Below are 23,442 nucleotides of genomic sequence, written 5' to 3' on the forward strand. Positions count from 1 at the left end.
CTGCCAGTCAAGAAAAACACGTAGATTAACAAATGCCTTACAGGTAAGAGCTTCTATCAAATAGGTTGCCCAATGCAGAGGGAAGGACACTGTGAGACGGGGGGAGGGGAGGGAGAAGAATCATGAAGGGCTCTGTAGGATTGAAGCTTCCCTGAACACGTATATGAAGAAAGTCATAGACAGTAGGAAGGTGCTTTTGATTCACAGAGGTGATTCTAGCTATTATTTTGGGGTTCTACCAAGTATCACAGTCAAAATGAAATTCTGAAAAGATTCTCCAATTAAAAAAAAATAATTCAAAGTCTAGCATTGAATTAAATACCAATTGGGAGAATATTTTTAAGTTTCTGGTTCAAAGCTCTTACAAAATATAGTATTGGGTCAAGCAGGTAAGTTTTCACTTGGATTAAAAAAAACTAGTTCTGTTTGTAGATAAGTAGGTTCAGGTGAAGAGAGAGCAAATGGATATGAATTAGCTCTTTAAAAATGTCAAGTTTATGATGTGAGTCAAACTTAGTAATTTAGGGAGAAGAGCTGAGTATCATGTAATCAAGTAAAAGTCGTGCCCTGGCTTTACTCAGTGGTTAGAGTGTCAGCCAGTGGACTGAAGGGTTTGATTCCTAGTCAACGGCATGTACCTCAGTTGCAGGCTCGATCCCAGGCCCCAGGGTGCATATGGGAGGCAACCAATTGATACGTCTCACTCACATCGATGTCTCTCTCTCTCCCTCCCTCCCTCCCTCCCATCTTCCTCCTCTCTCCCCTCCCCTCCACACTCTCTAAAAAAAATCAATGGAAAAAATATACTCGGGTGAGGATTAAAAAAAATAAATTTAAAAAAATTGGCTCTTAGGATGGTTAAAACCCAAAATTTTCCCAATGCAAATGAACTCTTCTTGCAAATCTCTTTGTAAAACAAGGAATTCTTTTATTTAAATGGCCATCCCACTAATTTGTCACATACACTCACACCGCTGGCTCTGTTGCTTTTCCAAATAATGCATATGCAAGCTCCCTACTTCTTCTACTGTAGAAATGCGGAGGGAACATATCAGGAGTCCCGGGCTTATAGACCAGCTTTGTGACTGGGCAGGTCACCTTCAGGCCTCAGTTTCCCCACATCTGTAGAATGGGTGATAATGGGCAGTGGAATGGTGGAATGACACTAAGGCCGTACTTGGCTCCAAAATTCTCTTTCGAGATTTGCTTCAAGGGACTAGTGGTAACGGCTGCCTCTTTCTGGAAGGTTCGAAAGATGCTGATCATGGCAACGCACTGAACAAATGTTGTACTGATGCTTTCGGTTTTGGCCATGCGGAATGCAGTCAGCACTAAGATGTGTTTGGAGCTAGCCTTTTAGATTAAGCAACTCTGAATGTGTAATAATTGGGACACATTTAAAATGTTGCTCAGTGAATACTGCAAACAGATGAATACTAGGAATCCAGCAGAAAATATTCTGTAGCTGGGTTAGTTTTCTCCACTTTCTCCCTCCTTGTGCTCTTTCTCCTTCTGTTTTTGTTTTTTTTGTTTGTTTTTTTACCACATAAGCAATTATCAGGCTGCAGAAAGTATATAGCCCATGGGGCATTCAAAATGTAATGCTGCAGGTGGAATTAATCTGGCATTTTTACAAATGATAAACGTGATGTTGAAAACCAATTTGAGGAGGTAAGCGGGCAGAAGGAACAAAGAAAGGGTTTATGTTGCCGTTCTCTAAATGGAGTTTTACTGGGGCCCCTGTATGAGCAGCCTGCTTAAGGCGCCCAGTTACCCCTCGCCCCGGACCGAGCTTCTCCTGCCCTGTCGGCTCCCATCTTACCCGGGCAGGAGGCAACGGAGCCACCAAGGCCACACACTCACTGACTCGCTTACCCTGTGGCCCTGCTGGCTTTGCCCCAACCTCGTACAAGGCTCTGGAAAGCAGCCTCTTGCCTCTGCCGTGCTCTCCTCTCCCAACTCCTACAGAAACAGGCACAGCTGGCCACCGAATCCCAGCGACTAAGGGCGGCCGTGCTGACCTGCCCGACCCCCACTTCCTGTGACACTGATGTGTGCTTCGCCAGGCCCCAAGAATGGGGGCTGGGCCCTGGCCTCTCTTTATCCACCCCCACGGGCTTGTGCCAGCTGCTGCAGCGACTGCTTAGCAGCTCACGGGACACCTGTCCCCAGAGGGCCATCCACCTGACTGCTGCCACCACTCACACAGAGCACACAGGCCCTGCGGCCAGCCTGCTGGCAGGGCCCAGTGACCCCTCTTCCTCGGTGGGGTTCGTGAGAGGCAGGGCTGGGGCTCATCTGGGCACGGGGACAGGGAGGACAAAGAGGTAGCACTGGAGTCGGTCGCACTGGCCTTCGGAGCAGAGGCTAGACCTCCCCCACCCCGGCCCGGCACAGGCCTTTCCCTGCTTCTACCCGGAAGCAGTCTTGTTGACCACAGGGTTCCTGTTACTTTACGTCATCTCTGTATACTCAGAAGTTGAAAACTGGGCAGCCTCTTGCCTGAGGGCTCCCTAAAATTCCATGCCATCAGCAGCTCCCAAAGCTCCAATGAGGAGAACATTTTTATCTCACTTTTAGTTGCTCCTTTAATGGTTTGGAATAAAATGTTGACCACCATTTTTATTTATACTTTGCCTTTGGCCGGCATTACCCACCTAGATAATTTTTAAACAAATAGAATTCGACTAAAAAAAATGTGTCTGCTTTATGTTTCCTATAAGTCTCCCCAAATTAACTATCTGATAACCTATAAAAAGAATTATTGCAGATTTATTCGAGCTCCCAGAGACTATATATGCTTTTTATGATCCACTGCTTCCAGTTTCCTCTGAGGAAAACATTTTCCTGTGTGACTAACTGTTGGTATAACCGAATTTGCATCTCCCCGGGTATGTAGGGAATCTCACAGCCCCATTTTATCTGGAACAGAGTTGACATAATGTGGTTCTCTGGTCCTTTTTGAAATGAAACCATTTTTAAAATCCTCACCAAGGATGCTTCTATTGATTTTTAAATTATTATTATTATTTTTAATTTAATAAATCTTTATTGTTCAGATTATTACAATTGTTTCTCCTTTTTTCCCCCCATAGCTCCCCTCCACCTGGTTCCCACCACACCCTCTGCCCTTACCTCCCCACCACTGTCCTCATCCATAGGTGTATGATTTTTGTCCAATCTCTTCTTGTACCCCCCACACAGACACCCTTTTCCCCCTGAGAATTATCAATCCACTCCAATTCTATGCCCCTGATTCTATTATATTCACCAGTTTATTCTGTTCCTCAGATTTTTAATTCACTTGAGTTTTAGATTCACTTGTTGATAGATATGTATTTGTTGTTCATAATTTTTATCTTTACTTTTTTCTTCTTTTTCCTCTTTTTAAAGAATACCTTTCAGCATTTCATATAATACTGGTTTGGCGGTGACGAACTAACTCCTTTAGCTTTTTCTTATCTGTGAAGCTCTTTATCTGACCTTCAATTCTGAATGATAACTTTGCTGGGTAGAGTAATCTTGATTGTAGGTTCTTGCTATTCATCACTTTGAATATTTCTTGCCACTCCCATCTGGCCTGTATAGTTTCTGTTGAGAAATCAGCTGATAATCGTATGGGTGCTCCCTTGTAGGTAACTAACTGTTTTTCTCTTGCTGCTTGTAAGATTCTTTGTCTTTTGCTCTTGGCATTTTAATTATGATGTGTCTTGGTGTGGTCCTCTTTGGATTCCTCTTGTTTGGGGTTCTGTGTGCTTCCTGAACTTGTAAGTCTATTTCTTTCACCAGGTGGGGGAAATTTTCAGTCATTATTACTTCAAATAGGTTTTCAGTGTCTTGCTCTCTCTCTTCTTCTGGCACCCCCATAATTCTGATGTTGGTATACACTTTAAGTTGTCCCAGAGGCTTCTTACACTATCTTCAACTTTCTGGATTCTCTTCTCTTCTTGCTTCTCCGGAGGAGTGTCCTTTGCCTCTTTGTATTCCAAATCTTTGACTTGATTCTTGCATTCCTCTAGACTGCTGTTGGGTCTCTGTATAATATTTTTTATTTCAGTCAGTGTATGTTTAATTTCTAGTTGGTCCTTTTTCATATCCTCAAGGGTCTCGTTAAATTTATCGGCCTTTTCTAGGAAATTCTTAAAAAACCTTATAACTGGTTTTGAACTCTATGTCCAGTCGTTTGTTCTCCTCCATTTCTTTCGTTTGTGATGTTTCCTTGTCTCCTCATTTTCGCTGCTTCCCTGAGTTGGTAGGGTAGCTTTGTGTACTAGGTGTCCTATATGGTTCAATGGGTCAGCCTCCCAGTTACCTGAGGTGGACACTCTTGGTGCACCCCTTTGTGGACTGTGTGTACAGCCTTGTTGTAGTTAAGTCTTGATTGTTGTTGGTGTCACTGGGAGGAATTGACCTCCAGGCCAATTGGCTGTGAGGACCCACTGTGTCTATAACAGAAGAATTGCTGTGTTGGAGACTTGTTTATGGGGCAGGACTTGTTCCAGCAGGGCTTTGATGCTCACTGCCTCTTGAATGTGTCCCTTATGAGAGTAGTTGAAATCTGGTGTCGTCTCACACAGACCACTAGATACACTAGTTTCTGAATCTCCAATGGGGTGCAGGTCAGCTACTGTCTGAGGCCACCCAGCAGGAGCTACAGCAAGAACTACAGTTTTCTCCTCTTTGCTTGGGATTTGGCAGTTTTGGAGCAGTCTGATTGGAGCTGCAGTTTATTTGGTTAAGCTGCCACAGGGTAGGCCATTTATATGCAAAAGCCGCTGTGTGGAGCCTGGGCGGGTTTGTAGAATGTGCGGGGCAGGGTCTTAGGGCAGGGCGGGGTCTCAGGGCGTCACTAGGCTAGGGCGTGGCAAATAGCGATGGCTGCCAGTCAGCCGTCTCTGCCTTTCCGCGTTTCCAAGTCCCCGCGTCCCACGCTCCAGTGCAGTAAACAATGATTGCTGGGTGCACCTCTGCAAGAAAGTCACCCTAACTTTCTGACCCGATGGTCGACAGTCCAGCTTCTCCCCGTAGGTGTCTGGGTCCCCCGCGTGTCCCCAGAAACTGGATTTCAGAGTGATCGGGAGCTTGTCTCCCTTCGGGTTGAAAAAAAGCTGCGTGCCCAGTTGCCTGCCACCAGCCCGATTCGCATGCCTCCGTACCTCAGCTTTTCAGTGTTTGTGCTCCTTTCTCTTTCCTTTTAGTTGTAAAACTTCCACTCAGCCAGCTTTCCCGTGGTTCTGGGTGATAGACGTTTTGTCTTTTACTTGTAGTTTTGAAATTGTTGTGCGAGGCGGCAGTTTAGTTGTTTACCTTTGCCGCCATCTTGGTTTCTCTCTGTTTCTATTGATTTTGAGAGAGAGAGAGAGACAGGGCGGGGGCGGGAGGGTGGCATTTATGTGAGAAACACGGATTGGTACACACCCTGACCAGGGATTAAACCCGCAACCTGGGTACGTGCCCTGACTGGGAATCAAACCCACAACCTTTTGGTGTACAGGATGATGGTCCAACCAAATGAGTCACCTGGCCAGGGCTGAAATAAAACCATTTAATACACACACACACACACACACACACACACACACACACATATATATATATATATATATATATATATATATATATATATATATATATAATTGATTTCAGAGAGGGAGAGATAGAAACATCAATGATAAGAGAGAATCACTGATTGGCTGCTGGCCAGGCAAAATACTAATAAAACCATTTTTGATAGAGGAAGTGTGCGTGGGCAGGAAAAAAGGCTCATAACTGCTGGAATGAATTTTAAAGGGTCTTGTAAAATCATTTCAACAATGTAAGAATAAAAATGGATTCATCCACCTAAATTTTCATTAAGCCTCCATTAGGGGAAGGAGTGAGACACGCCCCAAAGATTTTAAAAAATGTTTTTTTGTAAATGCTAAGCAATATAAACTAAATAAAAAAGAGGACTGGAAGAGAAAATTCCCCCTGGGTGAGCAGCTTAGCTCTGTGCCCACACATACTGCTCTTGGCCGCCCAGGAGTCTCCCCACCAGCAGGTCCCACGCCGGCCCTGCAGCACCCCTGCACTGTGACCTGAGCTCACCCACTGGTATCCTCATTCTGGCTCTGGGGGCCCCTGTTGGCAATCAGGCCGCAGAGGTGGTAAGCAATCTGTCTGTGCCCCAGTTTCTCTATCCATACTGGATCGTCTCAGTTCCTATTCCAGAGAGTGGATGGGAGGATTAAAGGGCTAAATTATAGAAAGTTCTTAGCAGCACCTGACAAAGCAAACTCTGTAGAAATATTAAAAATTATGGTTATTCTGGCCAAAATATTTCTGATGATATTTAAAAGAGACCATTTACATATTGGAATTGTTAGCAATTTTTTTTCTGGATATTATCTAACTGGAGGCCATTTTAAATGTTTTACACTGGCTTTTTCTTGAAATTGTTAAAAATTAAAATCCTTTTAGCATCTTTCCCCCCTAAGGGTACAACTGTGCTACCCGTTCCTCGCAGAGCATGTTCCAGGTTCCTCCGCTTCAGGGTTTCTCTTCCACTCGGGGGACTGACAGCAGGGCTTCCTCTCCACAGTTGCATGGGCGGCTCGGTCTTTCTCTGATTTCCTCGTTATTTCCTGCACGTTCCTTATCTTATTCCTGCTTTTCCAGATGCTCTCGATGTTTGTGGTGCCTGCCAACAGCCCTTTCCTCTTGTCAGGATGAAATTCTAGCCAAACCGAGTGTGTGAATAATTCACTGTCTTCACGCATCTCCACCCGCTGTTCTTTCCCCAGGCAGTTCCTGCGCTGCCTGTGTGAGGCGTCCACGCTGGTTCCTCCCTCCCAGGGTCCCTGTGAACAGCCCCGGGAGGGCGCGAAGGAAAGTGTGGCCAGTGCCCTACATTGCTGTCCGTGTGAGGGCAGGTAAGCAAGGTCACGGGCCATCATTTAAGACCCCAGAACATACATGCACATAGGCTTACGTTCTCACAGAGCAGATGAAATGCTTAGATCCAGTGCTGAGATTTTGACGCCCTCGTCCACCAGTCCCGGGAATTTCTATGACTTCTGTTGTCCGGATGATCAAGACAGCTCTGTGCTCTGCGGTGGAGCTGGGCAAGCACCAGGTCAGGCACGGTGTCACCTCGCCCTTCAAGGACGCACATTTCATTTCCCTGCGGAACCAGAAATGGCTTCTCACGGAGGTGTGTCCACAGCCGCTGAGCTCGTCCCTGCCCCTCAACAACACCTTGCTTCCAAGGGTCCCTGTGCCCTGTGCAGGATGTCTGGCTTTCTCCTCTGTGATGGGCAGCCTGGCACAGGACAGCACTTCTTTTTCTAAAAAATTATTTTTATTTTATTTTTTTTAAAAGAGACATCTTTTTAATAAGTCCTCTTAGAATAAAAACTATAATTGAAAAAAGTAAATTTAAAATGTTTTCAAAAAATGATAAATACTGAAAATGGAAGATCAAATATTTTTTAAAGTTTTTTCAATTATAGTCGACATTCAGTATTACTTTGTGTTAACTGCAGGTGGGGGTGAAGTGGTTAGTTAGGACAGCACTTCTTGAACTGGGGCTGAGTGACATACCCTGGGGGGTTCCTAAACCACAACTCTGGCCCCACCCCCGACATTGATTTTGTGTTTCTTTTTTTAAATTTTTTTATTTTGTGTTTCTAACAAGTTCCAAGGTAGTGAGGACGTTGCTGGTTCAGAGGCTGCACTCTGAGAACCACTGACATCCGAAAACCAATTTTTAATGACTTTCCCACTTTTCTGAGTGTTCTGGGAAAGACTTAAAAGAACATATTTATTTTTATTGATTTCAGAGAGGAAAAGAGAGGGGAGAAGATAGAAACATCAATGATGAGAGAGAATAATTTATTGGCTGCCTCCTGCACGTCTCCTACAGGGGATCGAGCCTACAACCCGGGCACGGACCTTGACTGGGAATGGAACCATGACCTCCTGGTTCATAGGTGGATGTTCATTCACTGAGCCACACCAGCCAGGCTCTGGGGAGCTTTCTGATGCCCTGGTTTCCCCTGCTAAACACCAGAATAATCCCACTGCCCACCCGCCCCTCCCTATCCCAGGAATATTTTGGTTAATGGAGCCTCACACTTTCTCGATTTGTTGTTGATATCAGTTTAAGACATGCGCATTAGCGTACGTCACAGAGCATTCAGCCACTTTGCCAGGCTGTTCCATGGGGAAGGACAGTGTCCTCCACGTTTATGATGACCCCTGACACCCAGCAAACATTGCTGGAAGAAGGGTGCACGCGTGTACAGTGAGAGCCCTCATTGGGAGCTTACTGAATGGCATCACAACTGTCCCCAGCACATGCAGACATGGACATCCTTGTTTTCACAAAGCATCACATGTACTCTCCTCCCTTACCTTACATGTTAAGGTACGGTAATGACGTGTACTAACATTTTGGGAAAGAGTCACTAACATCTTTATCATCTCTTCGACTTCCTACTTCCCATTGTTTCCACCAAAATAACCTTTAGGTAGATACCATGTGGGCAGCCTTCTCACTCCTGTGTCACTCCTCAACAGTGAGTGCCACTCAGAAAACTCTGTCACCCGCTCTACGTATTACCTTCCTGATGTTCCACCCTGCAGTTTTCCCAGATGTTCTAACGCACACCTGGCCCCCCAAAGGCCGGGCCGCAGGCTGTGCGCTGCGTGAGAGCTCCTGCTCAGGGAGGTGGGTCACCACGTGGCCTGGAGCGGGCTGAGCCCCCTGGAAGGGACACCTTTTGTACAATCTGTAATTAGAAGGCAGCTTCCCAGCAGCCCCGACTTCCATTCTGTCCTCACCTGCCAATTCCTAACATATCAAATCCAAGTTTCTTTTAGGCTCCCCCTTCCTCTCGCCCCACCCCCGCCCCCATGCCCAATTTGTTTTCTGGGACCCTGGGAGAATTCCACATTTATCCCCGAAACAGGACTGGTCAGTATGACTTCCTTCTACATTAGCACTGACGTTCTGCCACACTATCTTGAGAGAGAGTAAATTCCCAAGCAAGATGACTAGATGAGCATTCCTATCTGGCCCCAGTGCCATGAGGTTCGAAGGCTGCCTGGGTCTCAGGGACCCGCACCCATCTGTAGAGTTAACCTTCCACCTCTGACAGCACTTACACTCAGGTAAAAACATTCCCAAGTACCCTCTCTCCTTCCGTTTGCGCTTCACAATGACATGTGCCTAAGTCTGACTCTGCAAAGCATGCGGAAGCACCAACAGCTGAGAAGCACATCCTTCTGTTCTCTTGGGCCTCTCAGCCCTGAGACTCTTCCTTTGCCTGCGGCCCTTGGACAACCACAGCTCATTGGTGCCGGACCCGGAGGCAGGAGCACCCATAGGCAGCACATGCGATGACGTCATTCCCATCGTAGCTCCACCTGCTAGGGCACCGCATCTCCCCCATCCGGGAGAGTCCACCTGTGCTCACCACACCCCCTGCCCAACTCCCACCCAGTCCCGGGCACATCAGTCCGCTGCTGCCACCTCTTTCTGGCTGGCTTCTCCAGCCCCCTGTGCACATCGTTCCAGAGCATTCTGTAACCCTGTAGCTGCTGTAGGGCTACACGTTAATCATGCCTTTTTATTTCCTGTGTTTTTTATGTTTCTGGGAGGGAAATTCCTACATTTAGCCAACAACTAACCCATGAGCGCACCTTTCACATACAAACCTCGCGATCCAGAGCCCACACCCCAACCACCTTCTCGATGGGGGTCACTCTCTGGCACCATTCCCTTGCCCTAACCACCCAGGGCCAGGTACCAGACAACTAGCGGACAGTCTGTGTACCCCAGAGCCCCCTGAAGCCTGCTCACCTGCCTCACCGGCTCCTTCCCTGAGGAAACCACGGTGAAGGCTCCTGCCCGCTCCTCCCTCAGCCTCCTGACCGATCCCGGTGCCTCCTGTGTGGCCCCCAGGATGTGGAGCGCCCCTCCTCCTGGGAACTGAGTAACTGCTCAGGGACTTCGCCTCCTGCTCTGTTGGCCTCACCAGATCTGGATGCTAATAAACCCTGTAATTTAATGCAGGCTCTGGTTTCAATCAAGTCTCTGCTCTCCTTACAGTGGTTCCCTATTGTCCCCAAGATCAAAACCTTCCTTTTCAAACCTCCCCTCAGCCAGCGATCTCATTTCTGTCACCCTTCCAGCTACTCTCAGGACAGGACTTCACGCTCCATTTCCTACATGGGCCTCCACGTTTCAGGGCGCTCCGGCCCCGTCTCAGCAAACCGTCCAAACCCGAGTTCCTGCCGTTCCTTAACCCACCTGCCAACGCAGACCCACTGGCGAGCCTCCACGAAGCCACTTCCAGAGTGTACCTGGGCCAGCCCCCTTCCAGTGACCACCCGCCCACCCCAGGGCAGGCACCACACCACCGCTCACGGGCCAGCCAGTGTGGCAGCCCTCTGCCCCTCTCACCAGCCCACGACCACTCGCCACACAGCAGACAGTGACCCCAGAGCATACCCCTGCCCTGCATAAACCTCCAACGTGTCTTCCTGCTTTTAGAAGAAACCCGCTGGGCTTTAGGCCCCGGGTGGTCTGACCCACCTGTCTCTGAGCTTGGCCCCCTCCCTTTTCCCTCGTGTTCCAGCCACACCGGCCTCACTTCCTCTTCCAGAAAAAGCTGAGTGGGAGCCAGCTGTTGTCCTGGCTGCTCCCATGTGCTGGGAACACACTTCCGCCCAGAACTGTGTGTGACTTCCTCCTGCTGATCATTTAGGTCTCAGAAAGGAATGTCGCCTCTTCAGAGCGGCCCTTCCTGATCACCCCGCTGCCCCTTTCTGTCCCACCGCTGCGTCTCACCGTCTTCATGTGCTGCTTAGTGAAACCATGCCCTTCGCTTGTTGATGGCTTCATGGTCAGTGGGTTCCCTCCCACCCCACCGTAAGGGAGGTTTCACGTGAGTGGGGACCTGCTTGTACACATGTGCAGTGTCTAGAATACCTAGCAATTGGTGTGGGGTTGTGGTAACTACTTAATAAGTTAGCTAATGAACTTATCTCAGATTGCTCTGTTTTCTGGGGTTCCTGGTAGGCAAGCTCCCCAATTTATAGCTTTTGGCCCTTGTGATGCGCTCTGTGCATTTTGCCTGCGAGCTTATCCTTGGTGAACATTTCTTCGGAGTGAGTCTTGAGTGCCTGGCCGCAGTGGTTTTCCCCGGGAGGTTTCCATTTGGCCTTGAGGGTCTGAGGAACTCGCTGGTTCTTACCTTAACGTCCGAGCCTTAGAGAGGACTGGGAATTCAGAACACACAGCATGTGTGGTGCAGACATCGAGGCTCCAGTGTTTACGGATGAACTCTTCCACCCTCAGCCCCAGGCCGTCAGCCAGCTTCGGAGTTAAGTCTCTTGGTGGGATGAACTCTTCCCCCCTCAGCTCTGTTTTCACCAACAGTTCTGACCCCTGGTTTCATTTAAGGGCCCGATTCTAAGTGATACGGCCTGAGGTCTCAGCTCCAGCCCCCTGTGCAGGTGTGGAAGCCCAAGCTCCTTTTTCTGGTTCAGATGCCCTGCAGCTGCCTGGCCAGTCCTGCTCGAATGCTCTGCTTGGTCTGGGCTCAGGGAACTCCCAGGTCTTGCACTGGAGCTCAGCGCTGTGTATCACTTTGGCTAACGTGTGTCTTAGTCGGCATCTGTGTGTGTTTGGAGGGTCCCTGCTGGCTTAGCTCACAATTGGAACCAGAAGAGCCCTCCAGCCCCCCTCCACCTCTTTGTTGTTACCCAGGACCCTGGTTGTGGCGACCTTGTGTCATACAGTTTGGTTTATGACCCTTGTTCATGCACAGTCTTAGGGTCACTGCAAAGCACCAAGTGCACTGCTGGCCCCCTGGGCGCACAAAATAAATATTTGCTGATTAAAGGAAAGCAAGTGACTTTCAATATTTTGTCACCAATAGCTGGTCCTGGGACTGGTGCTGCAGCTCACCACCTCCCCCAACAGCCCGCTTCATCCTGTCAAACCAGAGCCTCGGGAGCCACAGCTTCCCCCTGCAGCGGATGGGAGGCGGGTGGGAATCAGAAGATGACAACAAAGGAGAGGCACTGCAGTGGCCTTTAAAAGCCAATGACTGCTACGGAGGCTTTCGATCTGCTGGGTGAAATGGAATACGTCTCTCACCCCTGGTGTCTTTTACCTGCCTGTACCCCCAGGCTGCCACACGTGTTAAGAGGCGATATAATCATCGTAACAACAGTAGCTAATATTAGTGCGCACCTGCTGTAGGCCAGACGTGTGCCAAGCACCTTAAATAATAAATAAATAGAAAATAATGCTGATTACGATCACGGCAGTTAACATGTGTGAGTAGAGCAGGTCGATCCAGACTGCAGTGCCAGAGCAGTAACTACACGGTGTCAGTGCATCGGGACATCCGTCCGTCTGTCTGTCCACACACACATTTTACTTGCAGGAGTACCCTGGATACGCTTTCCACTGTAAAGTTTTGTTTCAAAGAATTTTCCTTAGGTTTGATAATGTACGTAAGTAAATGAATCCCTTACCTTGCCTGTCATTAACCCTGATGCATTTTAAATGTAAATGAACAAGAATAGGACAAATAACCCCCCCCCCCCCAAGCCCTTTCCCACATGAGTCAGGATCCCACACCCATTCCAGGAAACCCTTCTCCGCCATTTCTCCCCATCAGGTGCCCTCCTACCTGGGACAGGTAGGAGCAGAACCAGGGCTGAGACTCAGAGCCTGGAGGTACAGGAGACAGCCCTGCCTGCCCTTACAGGAGTGTGGGTCTCCAAAAGGCTGTGCCTGCCCCGGCCCACCAACCCCCAGGCGCCAGCACACAGCACTTGTGCACTTGGTGCTGTGGAGGCCAGGAAGTGAGAGGAGGGAGGTGGGGGATGCCAGACCACACAGAAGATGCTCTAGGACAACGGGGCTCCCCTCCCAGGACAAGTGGCTGGCAGCTGCGGGACGGTGGGAGACAGCACAAGTGCTGGGTTTCAGGGCCAGCTGGGCACCTCAGTTTTGTCATCTCAGTGGGGTGGTGAATAGGAAGACTGAATGGTCTACTCTTTGTGTAGAGCCAGCATCTGCGTCTGGCATAGAGCAGACACTATATAAACATTTATTAAATAAACAAATGCCCCAAATTCCAAAACAAGCCCAGCCCAGCTCCGGGCGCAAGGGAGGAACGGGAAGGGCTTCCTCTGACTGATTAGGGGACGAGCTGCTCGCTGCTTCCTGCTCCGGGGAACCATGTCATGCTTGGCCTCTGATTCTGTAAATATCTCATTGGTTTCTAGAGAGAGAGGAAGGGAGCGGGAGGGAGAAACACCGATCAGCTGCCTCCTGTACACCCTCTGCTGGGCATCCAGCAACCCAGGCAGGTGCCCTGACCAGGAATCAAACCGGCAACCCTTCGGTGCACGGGAGGACACCCCAACCCACTGAGCCACACCGGCCAGGGCCATCCTGCTGGAGGGAGCAGGATCTGAAACCTGCGTGGTCCCTGCAGGAGGACCTCAGGTCAAGAAGCCTGGCAGAGGCGCGGTGAGAGGAGCGCAGTGTGGCAGCTGCGCGATGGGGCCCTCGCCAGCAGATGGCCTGTAGGCTCCTCGCTGCTGCTGAGGCTCTTCTGACAGCGTGAGCAAGGGCAGGGCTCCAGAGGAAAAGGCGCCTCCCTCACCGATTTTTATCTGCTGGGGTGACAGCCTGGGTGGGTGGCCCTGGCAACGTTAAAAGGCAGGGACTTTCTTCTCCTCCCTGGCACCTTTAAAAAAAAAGGGAAGCCCCAGTAGTGCCCTCTCCACGCTGTGAACAAAGCTGAGACACAACTGACTGACTTCTTGCCAGACATCTGGTTGCCACTGGTGACGAAGGAATAGAAATAGCGCAGTATTATAATCTACACGACAGTACCCTGCAGTATTATATATCTATAATATATAATTATAATATTATATAATTATTATAATAACTATAATATTATAATACAATATTATAATACTGCTATATATCAGTATTATATAGCAGTATTATAATCCACACGACAGTACCCTGCACTTGTGGGGAAGCAAGAGTGTTGGCATGAGGGGGGGTATGGAGGGGGGACGGAAGCAAAGAAAAAGAAGGCTTATTTATAAAAAGGCCAGGACACTCCTTTCCCCCCTAACAACTGTCTAAGAGTGGTGGTTTCCAATCTCAGCTACACGGTAATCCCCTGGGAGTTTTAAAAATCTAGTTGCCCAGGTCATAGCTTAAAACCAGTGTGCTTAGCTGTTTCTTTTTTTTCCTAAAGTCAGCAAGCCCCAAACTTAAAGCTTAGAAACTGAAAAGGTACACATGGCCCTAAAATTCCTCCAGAACTTGTCTAGAGCAGGGTGAGCGGACTTTTCCCCCACAGGACCACACAGCAGATGTTCTCAGCTCTGTTGGCCACACAAGCCAGGGCTGCAGCTGCTGGGTGGCGACCGACGGCCTGGCATTTGCCCCTCGGTAGTCCAGAGGAGACCAGGTGGCTTTGCTGAATTTCCTTGAACATCTCCCTATTGCTCCTCCCAACACAAGGATCCCCCCTTTGCAAATCCATTCATGAAAATCACATCGGAATAACCCAGCGAACAGGTGTGACACCAGACTGAGGAGGGCACATGGTCAGAGCTGGTGAAGGGCACCCAGGGCTCATTCCAATCTTCTGTGTACTTTGTGTAGGTCTGGACATTTCCCAAGATAAGACATTTAAAAAATAAAATAAAGTAAAAAAGAGAGAGCAACATTCCCTCACGCACACAAGCTGACACCAGGGGAAGTTTGGGGATAGTGGGTCCCTCCCTATGCCTCCTCTGTGTCTCCTGGGGTGGGCCCGGTGTTCTGCGTGCGGGCAGCGGCATGGGCAGCCTGCGGGGATACTCACGACCAGTACAGCAGCATGAGCAGGAAGGGGCAGATGATGAGCGCCTGCAGCACCTGCCAGTCCCGGCACAGCGCCGCCAGCCCGGGCATGAGGAGCTGCCCCGCCATGGCCACGAAGCTCGCCACCATGGTGATCATGAACCGTTTTCCAGGGGGACACAGCTCTATTCCTGGAACACAGAAGGGATAAGAGAGACATGAGTATCCTGCCCCTGGCCTGGGGGAGCCACGGGGGCACCGGGGCCAGTGCTCTTCTCAACCAACAAAGAACTGTCAGACCGGGGTTATTTGCTGGTCATCTGAGAGCCCTCTACAGCAAGTCAAGGTTGAGATCCTCATTTTTACAGCTAGATGAGCTGAGGGTCACGGGGAAGGGAGCGAGATCATTGCTCAAGGTCACAGAGCAAGTCAGTGGCAAAAGAACATTATAATTTAGAGTTGCCTAGTCCAGAAGCTAGCAACCACTGCATGGGGGCAGAGTGTTTGCACAGCACATTATTCCCACTTCTGCTCTCTGGAGGCCACTGAGTGTCTTGTAGACTGGACTCCGTCGCGCCCGACTGTCGCCACTCCTTCCCTCTACCAGGCTGGATTAGGGGACCCTCTCATTCTCTGCGCAGGGCACCCAGGAGCACCGTCTGCTCACGCCCACCCACCTGCACATCCCTCCTTTTGAACAAGACAAAACCCAAACAGTATGGCAGAGTTGGATCTTGTGATGTTCTCACGGGAAGCTTCTCCTCCCCACGGGGGTTCTCTGCCCACTGTGACCTGGGTGTGATGCATCCCCCGCTCTGGTCCTACCTATCAGGTAGATACCGCTGCAGGTGTGCGTGTGTGTGTGTGTGTGTGTGTGTGTGTGTGTGTGTCTGCTTGATCTTCACAGCTCCAAACACCACCAGTGTCTGCCTCCACTAAATGTCTACCGGATGCAAGGACACCACGGTCCCTCCTGTTTGCAGGAATCTAGGCTCTCAGTTTGACTTGGAGTCAAAGATGGCCCCAAACTTAGACTGCAGGGCCCCGCTGCCAACCAGCAGAGACCTGCTACGTGAGCTCCTGAAACAGAGGGAAGTCCTCAACACCGCAGCCGACAGCAGGGTTTACGTACTTTAGAACACACAAGTTCGCATGCTCTTCTTCTTCTCCCTAAAGCTGGCTTGCCTTTTTGTAAGTGCAGGCAAAATAAATATTTTTTTAAAAAGAAGACTCTCAGGAGAAAATACTTTTCATGCATCTGTGTCTAGACACTGTTTGTAGGTCAGTTGTCACAGCCCATCGCCCACCTTCTGTCTAGAGGCCAGCGCAGAGGTGGGGGTTGCAAGGCAGTGAAGGGGAAGAGATTAAAGGGGAGAACAGACAAACTACACTTGCAGGACAGAATCAGCCCCGCCAAGGAGAGGGCACCATGCCAGCCAATGCCTGCACCAGCTCATCTGTAGGAAAGAGATAATAAAGCGATCAGAATTTCCATCCCTGCTCCGCACAAACAGGCATCATGATCCCAGCTATCGGCGAGCGAGAGAAACTTGATCTCCAGAGAACAGCGTCTAAAGAACTTTGTTTCCATTTAATTAAGAAAACAGGATTAAACAGCCGTCTCCTGGCCATCGGCTGTGATGATATTCTTTTCTATGCACAGGCCAGGCTCACGTCAAAGATGACCTCCCAGCGGGGCTTGGGCATTCACGTGGGGTCTGGCATCTCTGCTCTTAAACATAATAAAGCAACCAGAATCTTTTTAGAAAAGACTACCAGTTGCAGGTTCTAGCTTTCACTTACTCAGCCCGAGCGGTAGATTTGCTATGGAAATCCGAAATGGGCTTCAGGCGGGGTAAGTTCAGCATCTGCGGTGTGGCACCGGCTCGTATCAAATGAGGAAATTTAGCACCTGCCTACTCAGGTGACCTTTAAGCAAAGTCACAGCGATACTTGATGCCAACGCAGCAGCATGGCTTCACGTGGACGGTGCACGAAGCTGGTGCAACGGGCATGCCTTTCTCCTTAGTTTTGTGAGACCCCAGTAGGAAAATATCTGCAATTCCAATTCCGTCCCACAGACCCCCTTAGGGGATGTCCGATCCCACACACTAACCACACCACGCACCATCACACAGGCATCACGGGCAGCCTTCTAAACCGGGGGCTAGGTTGGTGGATGACGAAGGAAAGTTGGCCCTTGTGGGCCAATGATTCCAGTCTCACATCTCACTCTCCCTCCCTGCAAATGGGACGCCGTGGCCGGTGCACATGTTAGTGTCACTGTAGATATGAGTTCATGGCCAGCGTTTCCTCGGTGGGCTTCCCTTGTTCTTCTCCCATGAGTCATCTGAGCAATCCTCTAACTCCTTGCTACTTGGACCGGAAGCATCAGCAGCTCCTGGGAGTGTGTTAGAGGTGCGAGCTCGGGCCCCACCCAGACCCAAGAACCAGCACCTGCAGGTTAACAAGGTCCCCAGAGCTCTACTCAGGAGCAATGTTCTTGCCTCCCGACACACATCTCTGACAGCTGGCTTAGTAAAATCACTTCCCAACCTCTGCACTCCTGCGTTTGCAGGAATCCTAGCCGGGACTTCACTGTGTTTCATCAGGGTAGAAAGACGCAGCTACGTGGCATTTCAGCATTCCTGCAGGGGCGATGGAAAACACGGCGATCTGATGTGAGGACACAGGCATGACATTTGCAGATAATCACCTTTTTGCCTCGACTCACCAGAAAGTCTTTCCAAACTGCCTGAAATCAACCACATTCTAAAGGTGGCTATAAAGATGTGTGTTTTTAAAGCAATTACCAAGGAACCATAGGCGCTTGAAGCTTGCCATTAATCCCATGTTCCTCCCGGGCGATGAGAATCGGGTTTTCTAAGTGAGAGAGAGGGAGAAATCCCTCAGGATGTTAAAAGCCTACGCCCGGGCACGCGCAGGAGGGAGGACGTGGCAGGTAGATCCCCTCTGCCCACGAAGGGCCTGCCCAGCTCTGCACACGGGAGCGGTTGGTCAATGCTTCACACACTTCGGAGATGCTTCTGGACTCCCGGCCAGGCCACTGGCCTTGGTCTTGAAAGGCAGGGACACCTGCCATCAGCAGGGGATGTTGTCCCCAACCCAGCCATCCACGAAGCACCTGGGATGCGTCGAATAACAGGTCGCCCCCAGGCAGGTGTCCATGGCTCTGAACTGCCAGCTGCCAGCAGCACCTGTGAAGGCCCGGGCTGCACATGGTGTCATCACTTCTTAGCGCTACTTTCTTTGCCAATGGGCCCACCTCAAGTCATCTGAGTAGGTTTTCAACTTATGGCAGCAACCTCTCCTTCATTATGTAAAACAACTAAAGGTCACAAAAAGCTGTCATCTGAGGTGATGCATCATAGATTCAAACCCCCAAAATATCTCAAGCATCTAGCGTGTAGCCCCTTACACGCATAGCCAAGAGCCTGGAGGCCAGTGCCTATCTCTAGCGCTTATGAACTTGTGACATTGGTTCGGCCGTCTGGAGTTCTGTGCCTCAGTTTTGTCATCGGTAAAATGGGCTGTTATGAGCACCCAAGAAGCATAGAATGCCTGAATACAGTGGCTCCATCACTCGAATACAGCTCCACTGTCACCTCCCAACCAGGAGCCCTACCTTATGGCTATACGTTAGTTTGTATAAGTAATAATACTCTGCATCATCACCATATATAATAACATAATTATTGCCAAAACATTCCTGGGTCTCATTTGACCTCTTCACTCTTCACCGACCTGGTGAATTTCAGAGCAGGGCTGAAGTTTGTTCTAAAAAGACTGAGAAAGAGAAATAGCCTACAATGACAATCTACACTCTTTCTTCTCATTACACTTATTTCATATTCTCATAAACCAGAAACAAGCCATCAATTGAAAAACAACTAAGCGAATCCAAGGAAACCACCACAAAATCCCCTTTGTTAAAATCACATTTCCCTTAACACCTTAATGAAGAAGGCATAGAAGCCACTCTTACAAGCTTGATACACTTTGTCGATAAACAGAGAAATTACTGAAGGTTATGAAAATTAAATAGCACATAATTAAGATTTAATTGGGGCATTTGGCCTGTAAAAAAGGGAGCATGACCACAATCATCTGAGCACACAGGATGCAGGAGTAGCCCCGAGGCCCTCTGTGAGCTCTGTTGGAAATGTGGTGTTTGGGTACAAGATCTTTTAGGAGGCCCCCAGAAGCTTTCAGATTCTTACACTTTTCCTGGAAGAAAAGGAAGTAGTGCTGCCCAGATCAGTCACTTGGGGTGAGGAAGGAGGAAGGCCGAGGCCCAAAGGGAAGTGAGGCATCAGAGCCGGGGTCATCAGCTCAGTTTGCTGAGTCAATGTTGCTAGGCTACAATCCCAGGTCGGGGGGTGTGTGGGAGTCAACCCCGTAATGTAGGTGCTGCCACCAGGGTATGTTGTAGAGGTGATTGAAGTCCACAGTCAGCTGATTTTAAGTAAAAGGGATTCTCAGATAATCTAGGCGGGCCTGACCCCATCAGTTGCAAGGCCCGAAACACAGAGCCGAGGCTTCCTTGTGGAAGACAAAAACATCTGCCCGTGGACAGCAGCTTCACCCTGACGTGCGGACTCCCCTCCTGCCGGCCTGACCTCTGGATTTCAGGGCTGCCCCACCTGCCCCCACATTTGTATAAGCCAATTCCTTGCAGGAATTGTATGTATCTCCTTCTGGTTTCATAAATTCTGCAATAATAAGAAAATACCACAACGGCTTGTGTTGTGTGGGCAGCAGAAAGGTTGGGAGGGGGTGCTCTGTCCCACCCACTACCTCCCCACCAGGACTCTGAGGGCCAATCTGAAAGGAAGCAAACACCTCTCCAAGGCCCATCCAGCCGGGAAAGTCCCTGATCCTACACAGGAGCGCTGAGAGGCTGTGGACAAAATTCCCAACACTCTCCCACCTAGAGTGATGGCAGCAAAGCAGGACTAGCAGGAATGACCACGAGGTCTGAACGAAGGGTTTGGAGGGTGCAGAGCCCCAACGGTGGGTCCAGGTGGCTCCATCACTCGAATCCAGCTCCCCTGTCACCTCTCGACCAGCAGCCCTTCCTACGGCTCCGTGGGCTGGTGACGAGCCCTCCCGGGGGACCCAGCTATGTGGGTAGTGCTGCAAGAGGAGCCCAGAGGTCAGGTGACTATTCTGAGAAAAACTAAGTCTGTGCTGCAAACCCCTGACCATGTCCTCAACATGCAAACACCCTCCTCTGGCCGACACCAAAGGCTCTGTCTTCTCGCTCGCTCGCTCACTTTCACCTGCGCGCGGCCTGATGGGGTTTAAAAGCCTACAGTTTTGCTGGTATTCGATGACAAATGATGATTTTGGAAACTCCTTGCTTATACAATTTCATTTTTTTTTTAAAAAAAATCCCCTGTTCCTGTCACACAGAGCCTAGCTCGGGGCTGGCAGGCACAGCGGCCTTGCAGCTCAGGACCCGTGGGAGGAGGGTGCAGCGCCGGACAAGGGTGTGCTGAGTGCCGAGACACGCACGCCGAAGCTCCCAGGCCAGGGCGCTCGGTAAGAGACAAAGCACTGTGCTGGCAGGACTCACCCTGCTTCAGTGTCTAAGCTATCTGCCCGCCGGAAACACCAGCCAGAGAATGAGGTTTGACATTCCCTTCCCACAGTCCCACCCCCCACCAACACACTGACTTACCTAACTGGTCACTGCATTTGGGAATTATGATTATCTAATTAAAAAATGTTTTTGGAACCAGTCTTAAAAAGATATGTCCCATCCTTCTATAATATATAAGTAAATAAAACACAATTCTTATTCTTTCTTTCTTTTTTTAAATCCTTAGCCTAAGATATGTTTTTATTGATTTGAGAGAGAGAGAGAGGAAGGGAGAGAGTGCAACATCGATGTGAGAGAGAAATATCGTTTGGTTGCCTCCCACACACCCCCCGACAAGGATCAAACCCACAGCCCAGGTATGTGCCCTGACCAAGAATCAAACCCGCAACCCTTTGGTGTACAGGACGATGCTCCAACTAAACTGAGCCACCTGGCCAGGGCCACAATTCTCGTTCTTTCTTAAATATATTTTTAAAAAACTGTGGGTATGTTTGCTGCAATCTATCTTTTCTTGGAATTGCTAAGTGTTCCTTGGTTCTCCAAAATAGCCCACAGGATTTTTCTGCGTCGGAGTTGACTAGTGATGAAGGAATATGTGAAGTTGACTGACAACATTTACGGGGGGAAACGAGGAATGTGCTCCGCGGGAGGAGAGGCTGAGGCCCAGACTGAGGGTGGGCAGCAGGGGTGAAATTCCTTCCCTGCCTCTCCCAGGCTGGGGGACGTCGCTCAGCCTGCGTGTGCTCCTGTCTCCTGGTCTATGAAGTAGACAGTGTCGTGCCCATTCCACACCAGGGCACGTCTAACCTCTCCAGAAGGCTTCCCAGGTGCTGCTGCCTTCCATACGGCCGGCCACCTCGGTGAGGCTCTGGCTGGGCTTACGTCACTAAGAGACTCACTCCAGGGAACTAAGTCCTTCCCCATGGGACCTAAATTGTTCTGTGTTTTAGGCAAAACTTGGTCAGAACTGACAGAATGATACGGTGTACAAGCTCCATATGACAGGATTCTGATCTTTCAGGAGCCTCTACTCATTGGGGATTGCTGCTGAGGCTCCTCGAAAAGAATGGTCTCTTCGGGGTGAGCGGAGGTTGTGAGGGCACGGGTGGGGCGATGCACCAGCTATCCCTCTCCTTCCTCCCCCACCAGGGCTTCTTTCTCACCTGCCCCACGCCCCGCACAAATTCAGGCACCAGATTCCACGAAAGAACTGGAGAAGCTGAACGGAGGAGAAACACATCTCTAAGCTGATACAAGCACACACTCCTCCCAATAAGTTCAGCAAGAATTCAACCACTTTTATTTCACACTCGCTCTATGGGAGGAGCCAGCCTGGGCAGTTTCCCAGGCCGCACTGCCCGGCTGCTCTGCTAGACCCAGGCAGTGCCCCACGTAGGACGAGCCGGCTCAGCCACTGGAGGAGGGAGACCAGGCAGGCTCAGGAGAGGCAATGTCTCCCCAACCCAAACTGGAGCCAAGCACCACGGTGAAATACTATTCCTGGGACGGCCTGGGGGATGAGAAATCCATCAAAATACAGGGCACTGCTGAGTGGCTTGGCCAGCGCACAAGGGGGCAGCCTATACCAAGGCCGACTGGGCCGCTGCCACCCGGCTGACAGCCTCGTGGCAAGTACACACACCATCCACAGAAGCCACTTTTCCAAACTGGCCTTCCTTCAGACTGAGCCAGTCTCCCTTTCCTCTCCCACCCTCCTCTATTAGCACTCACACAGCTTAGAGGTGCATGGCAGCCCCGAAGGAAAACCTCCCTGCTGAAGGGAGGGAAGCCTGTTTTCTCAGCCGGGCCGGACGGGAGTGGGCCACGCCGTAACTCCTGCCCTGGCCAAGGACACGGGCCCCAGGAGCCCTGCAAAACAGCCCTCTGGCCGTCGATTGTGGAATTCCCTGTTATAGCAGGAAGGCCTGAAATTGCTGGGTCATATAGACTCCAATAGCATTTTAGGGTCTGACTGTGAAAGGCTGCTATTATCGCGGCAGCTCCAAATCTTTCCTTCCCCGTAGGAAACTGCTTTCCCTCTTAATGTAGGACCTGCCAACCTGAAGGAATGGTCTGAAGAGTCTGAAGGCTGTTTTCTCCCCTGAGAGAAAGAGAAAATAAAAACTACGAAAATGTAAACATCCCCTAGCAATCCCATTCCAGTGTCTGCCCGACACGTGGCCATCTTAATGCTCAAACGCAGAAGTAGCGAATGAGTTGGCTGCTGAGGACCTATTTCGTCTCCAGTGCTGGGCTACGTAACAACTTCCACTTGCTGTGGGCCAAACACCCAGGAGGCATTTTTCATGCATTAAACTCATGTAATCTGCACACCAACTCTATAATGTACATGGTGTTTTTATTGTCATTTTACACAAGAGGATCTTGAAGCTCAGAGTGATTAAGTGACCAGTCCAAGCTCACACAGCTAAGGAAGGAATGAGGTAGGAATTGAAGCCAGCCCCCCACTCCTCCCACCCCGTGCATCCCAGCCCTCTGCTGCAGGCAGGAGCGGTCTTCAGAGTCCCGGGTGGCTCTGGTCTCTTCCCTGTGCCCGGCTGGAATCTGAGCTCCATGGAGGCGACAGCCTCTTCCTCAGGGCCCAGGAGAGCGTCTGGCACACGGCAGGGGCCCTGCCCCCATAGCTGTCCAATGCAGAACTAACTGTGTAATGGGCTCTTCCTGTCTACTTGAGTCACTTTACCTGCCTTCCTCTTCCCTTAGGTTTCTACAATGGAACCAGTTAGGGTCATGATGGTGAGGCCAGTCGGTGACTCTGAAGAACCCAGTCTTACTAGTATGTGGAGCTCGTCAGGGCCCAAGTGTGCATATGCTGATAAAACGTTAAGAACCATAAAACTCAGCTACCCATAGAGTTCAGTTTCCTTTCCAGACAAGTTCTTTCTATTACCTCATGTTTTTTTCTTTTAACTAATAT

General features: G+C 49.9%; 1 protein-coding gene across 4 annotated transcripts in view; it reads right to left on the minus strand.

Annotated features, from left to right (window-relative positions):
* SLC22A23 (solute carrier family 22 member 23) overlaps nucleotides 1-23,442 on the minus strand; it is a gene marked incomplete at its 3' end in the record, with an annotated part of 184,322 nt that overhangs the window by 37,285 nt on the left and 123,595 nt on the right. For all 4 annotated transcript variants that reach the window (XM_079778286.1, XM_079778285.1, XM_079778287.1 and 1 more), the window contains exon 4: nucleotides 14,901-15,069. In XM_079778286.1, the coding sequence (XP_079634412.1) occupies nucleotides 14,901-15,069 (169 nt within the window). The remainder of the gene's footprint in view (nucleotides 1-14,900; nucleotides 15,070-23,442) is intronic.

The sequence above is a fragment of the Cnephaeus nilssonii genome, assembly GCF_951640355.1.
Source record: "Cnephaeus nilssonii genome assembly, chromosome: 7".
Lineage (NCBI taxonomy): Eukaryota > Metazoa > Chordata > Mammalia > Chiroptera > Vespertilionidae > Cnephaeus > Cnephaeus nilssonii.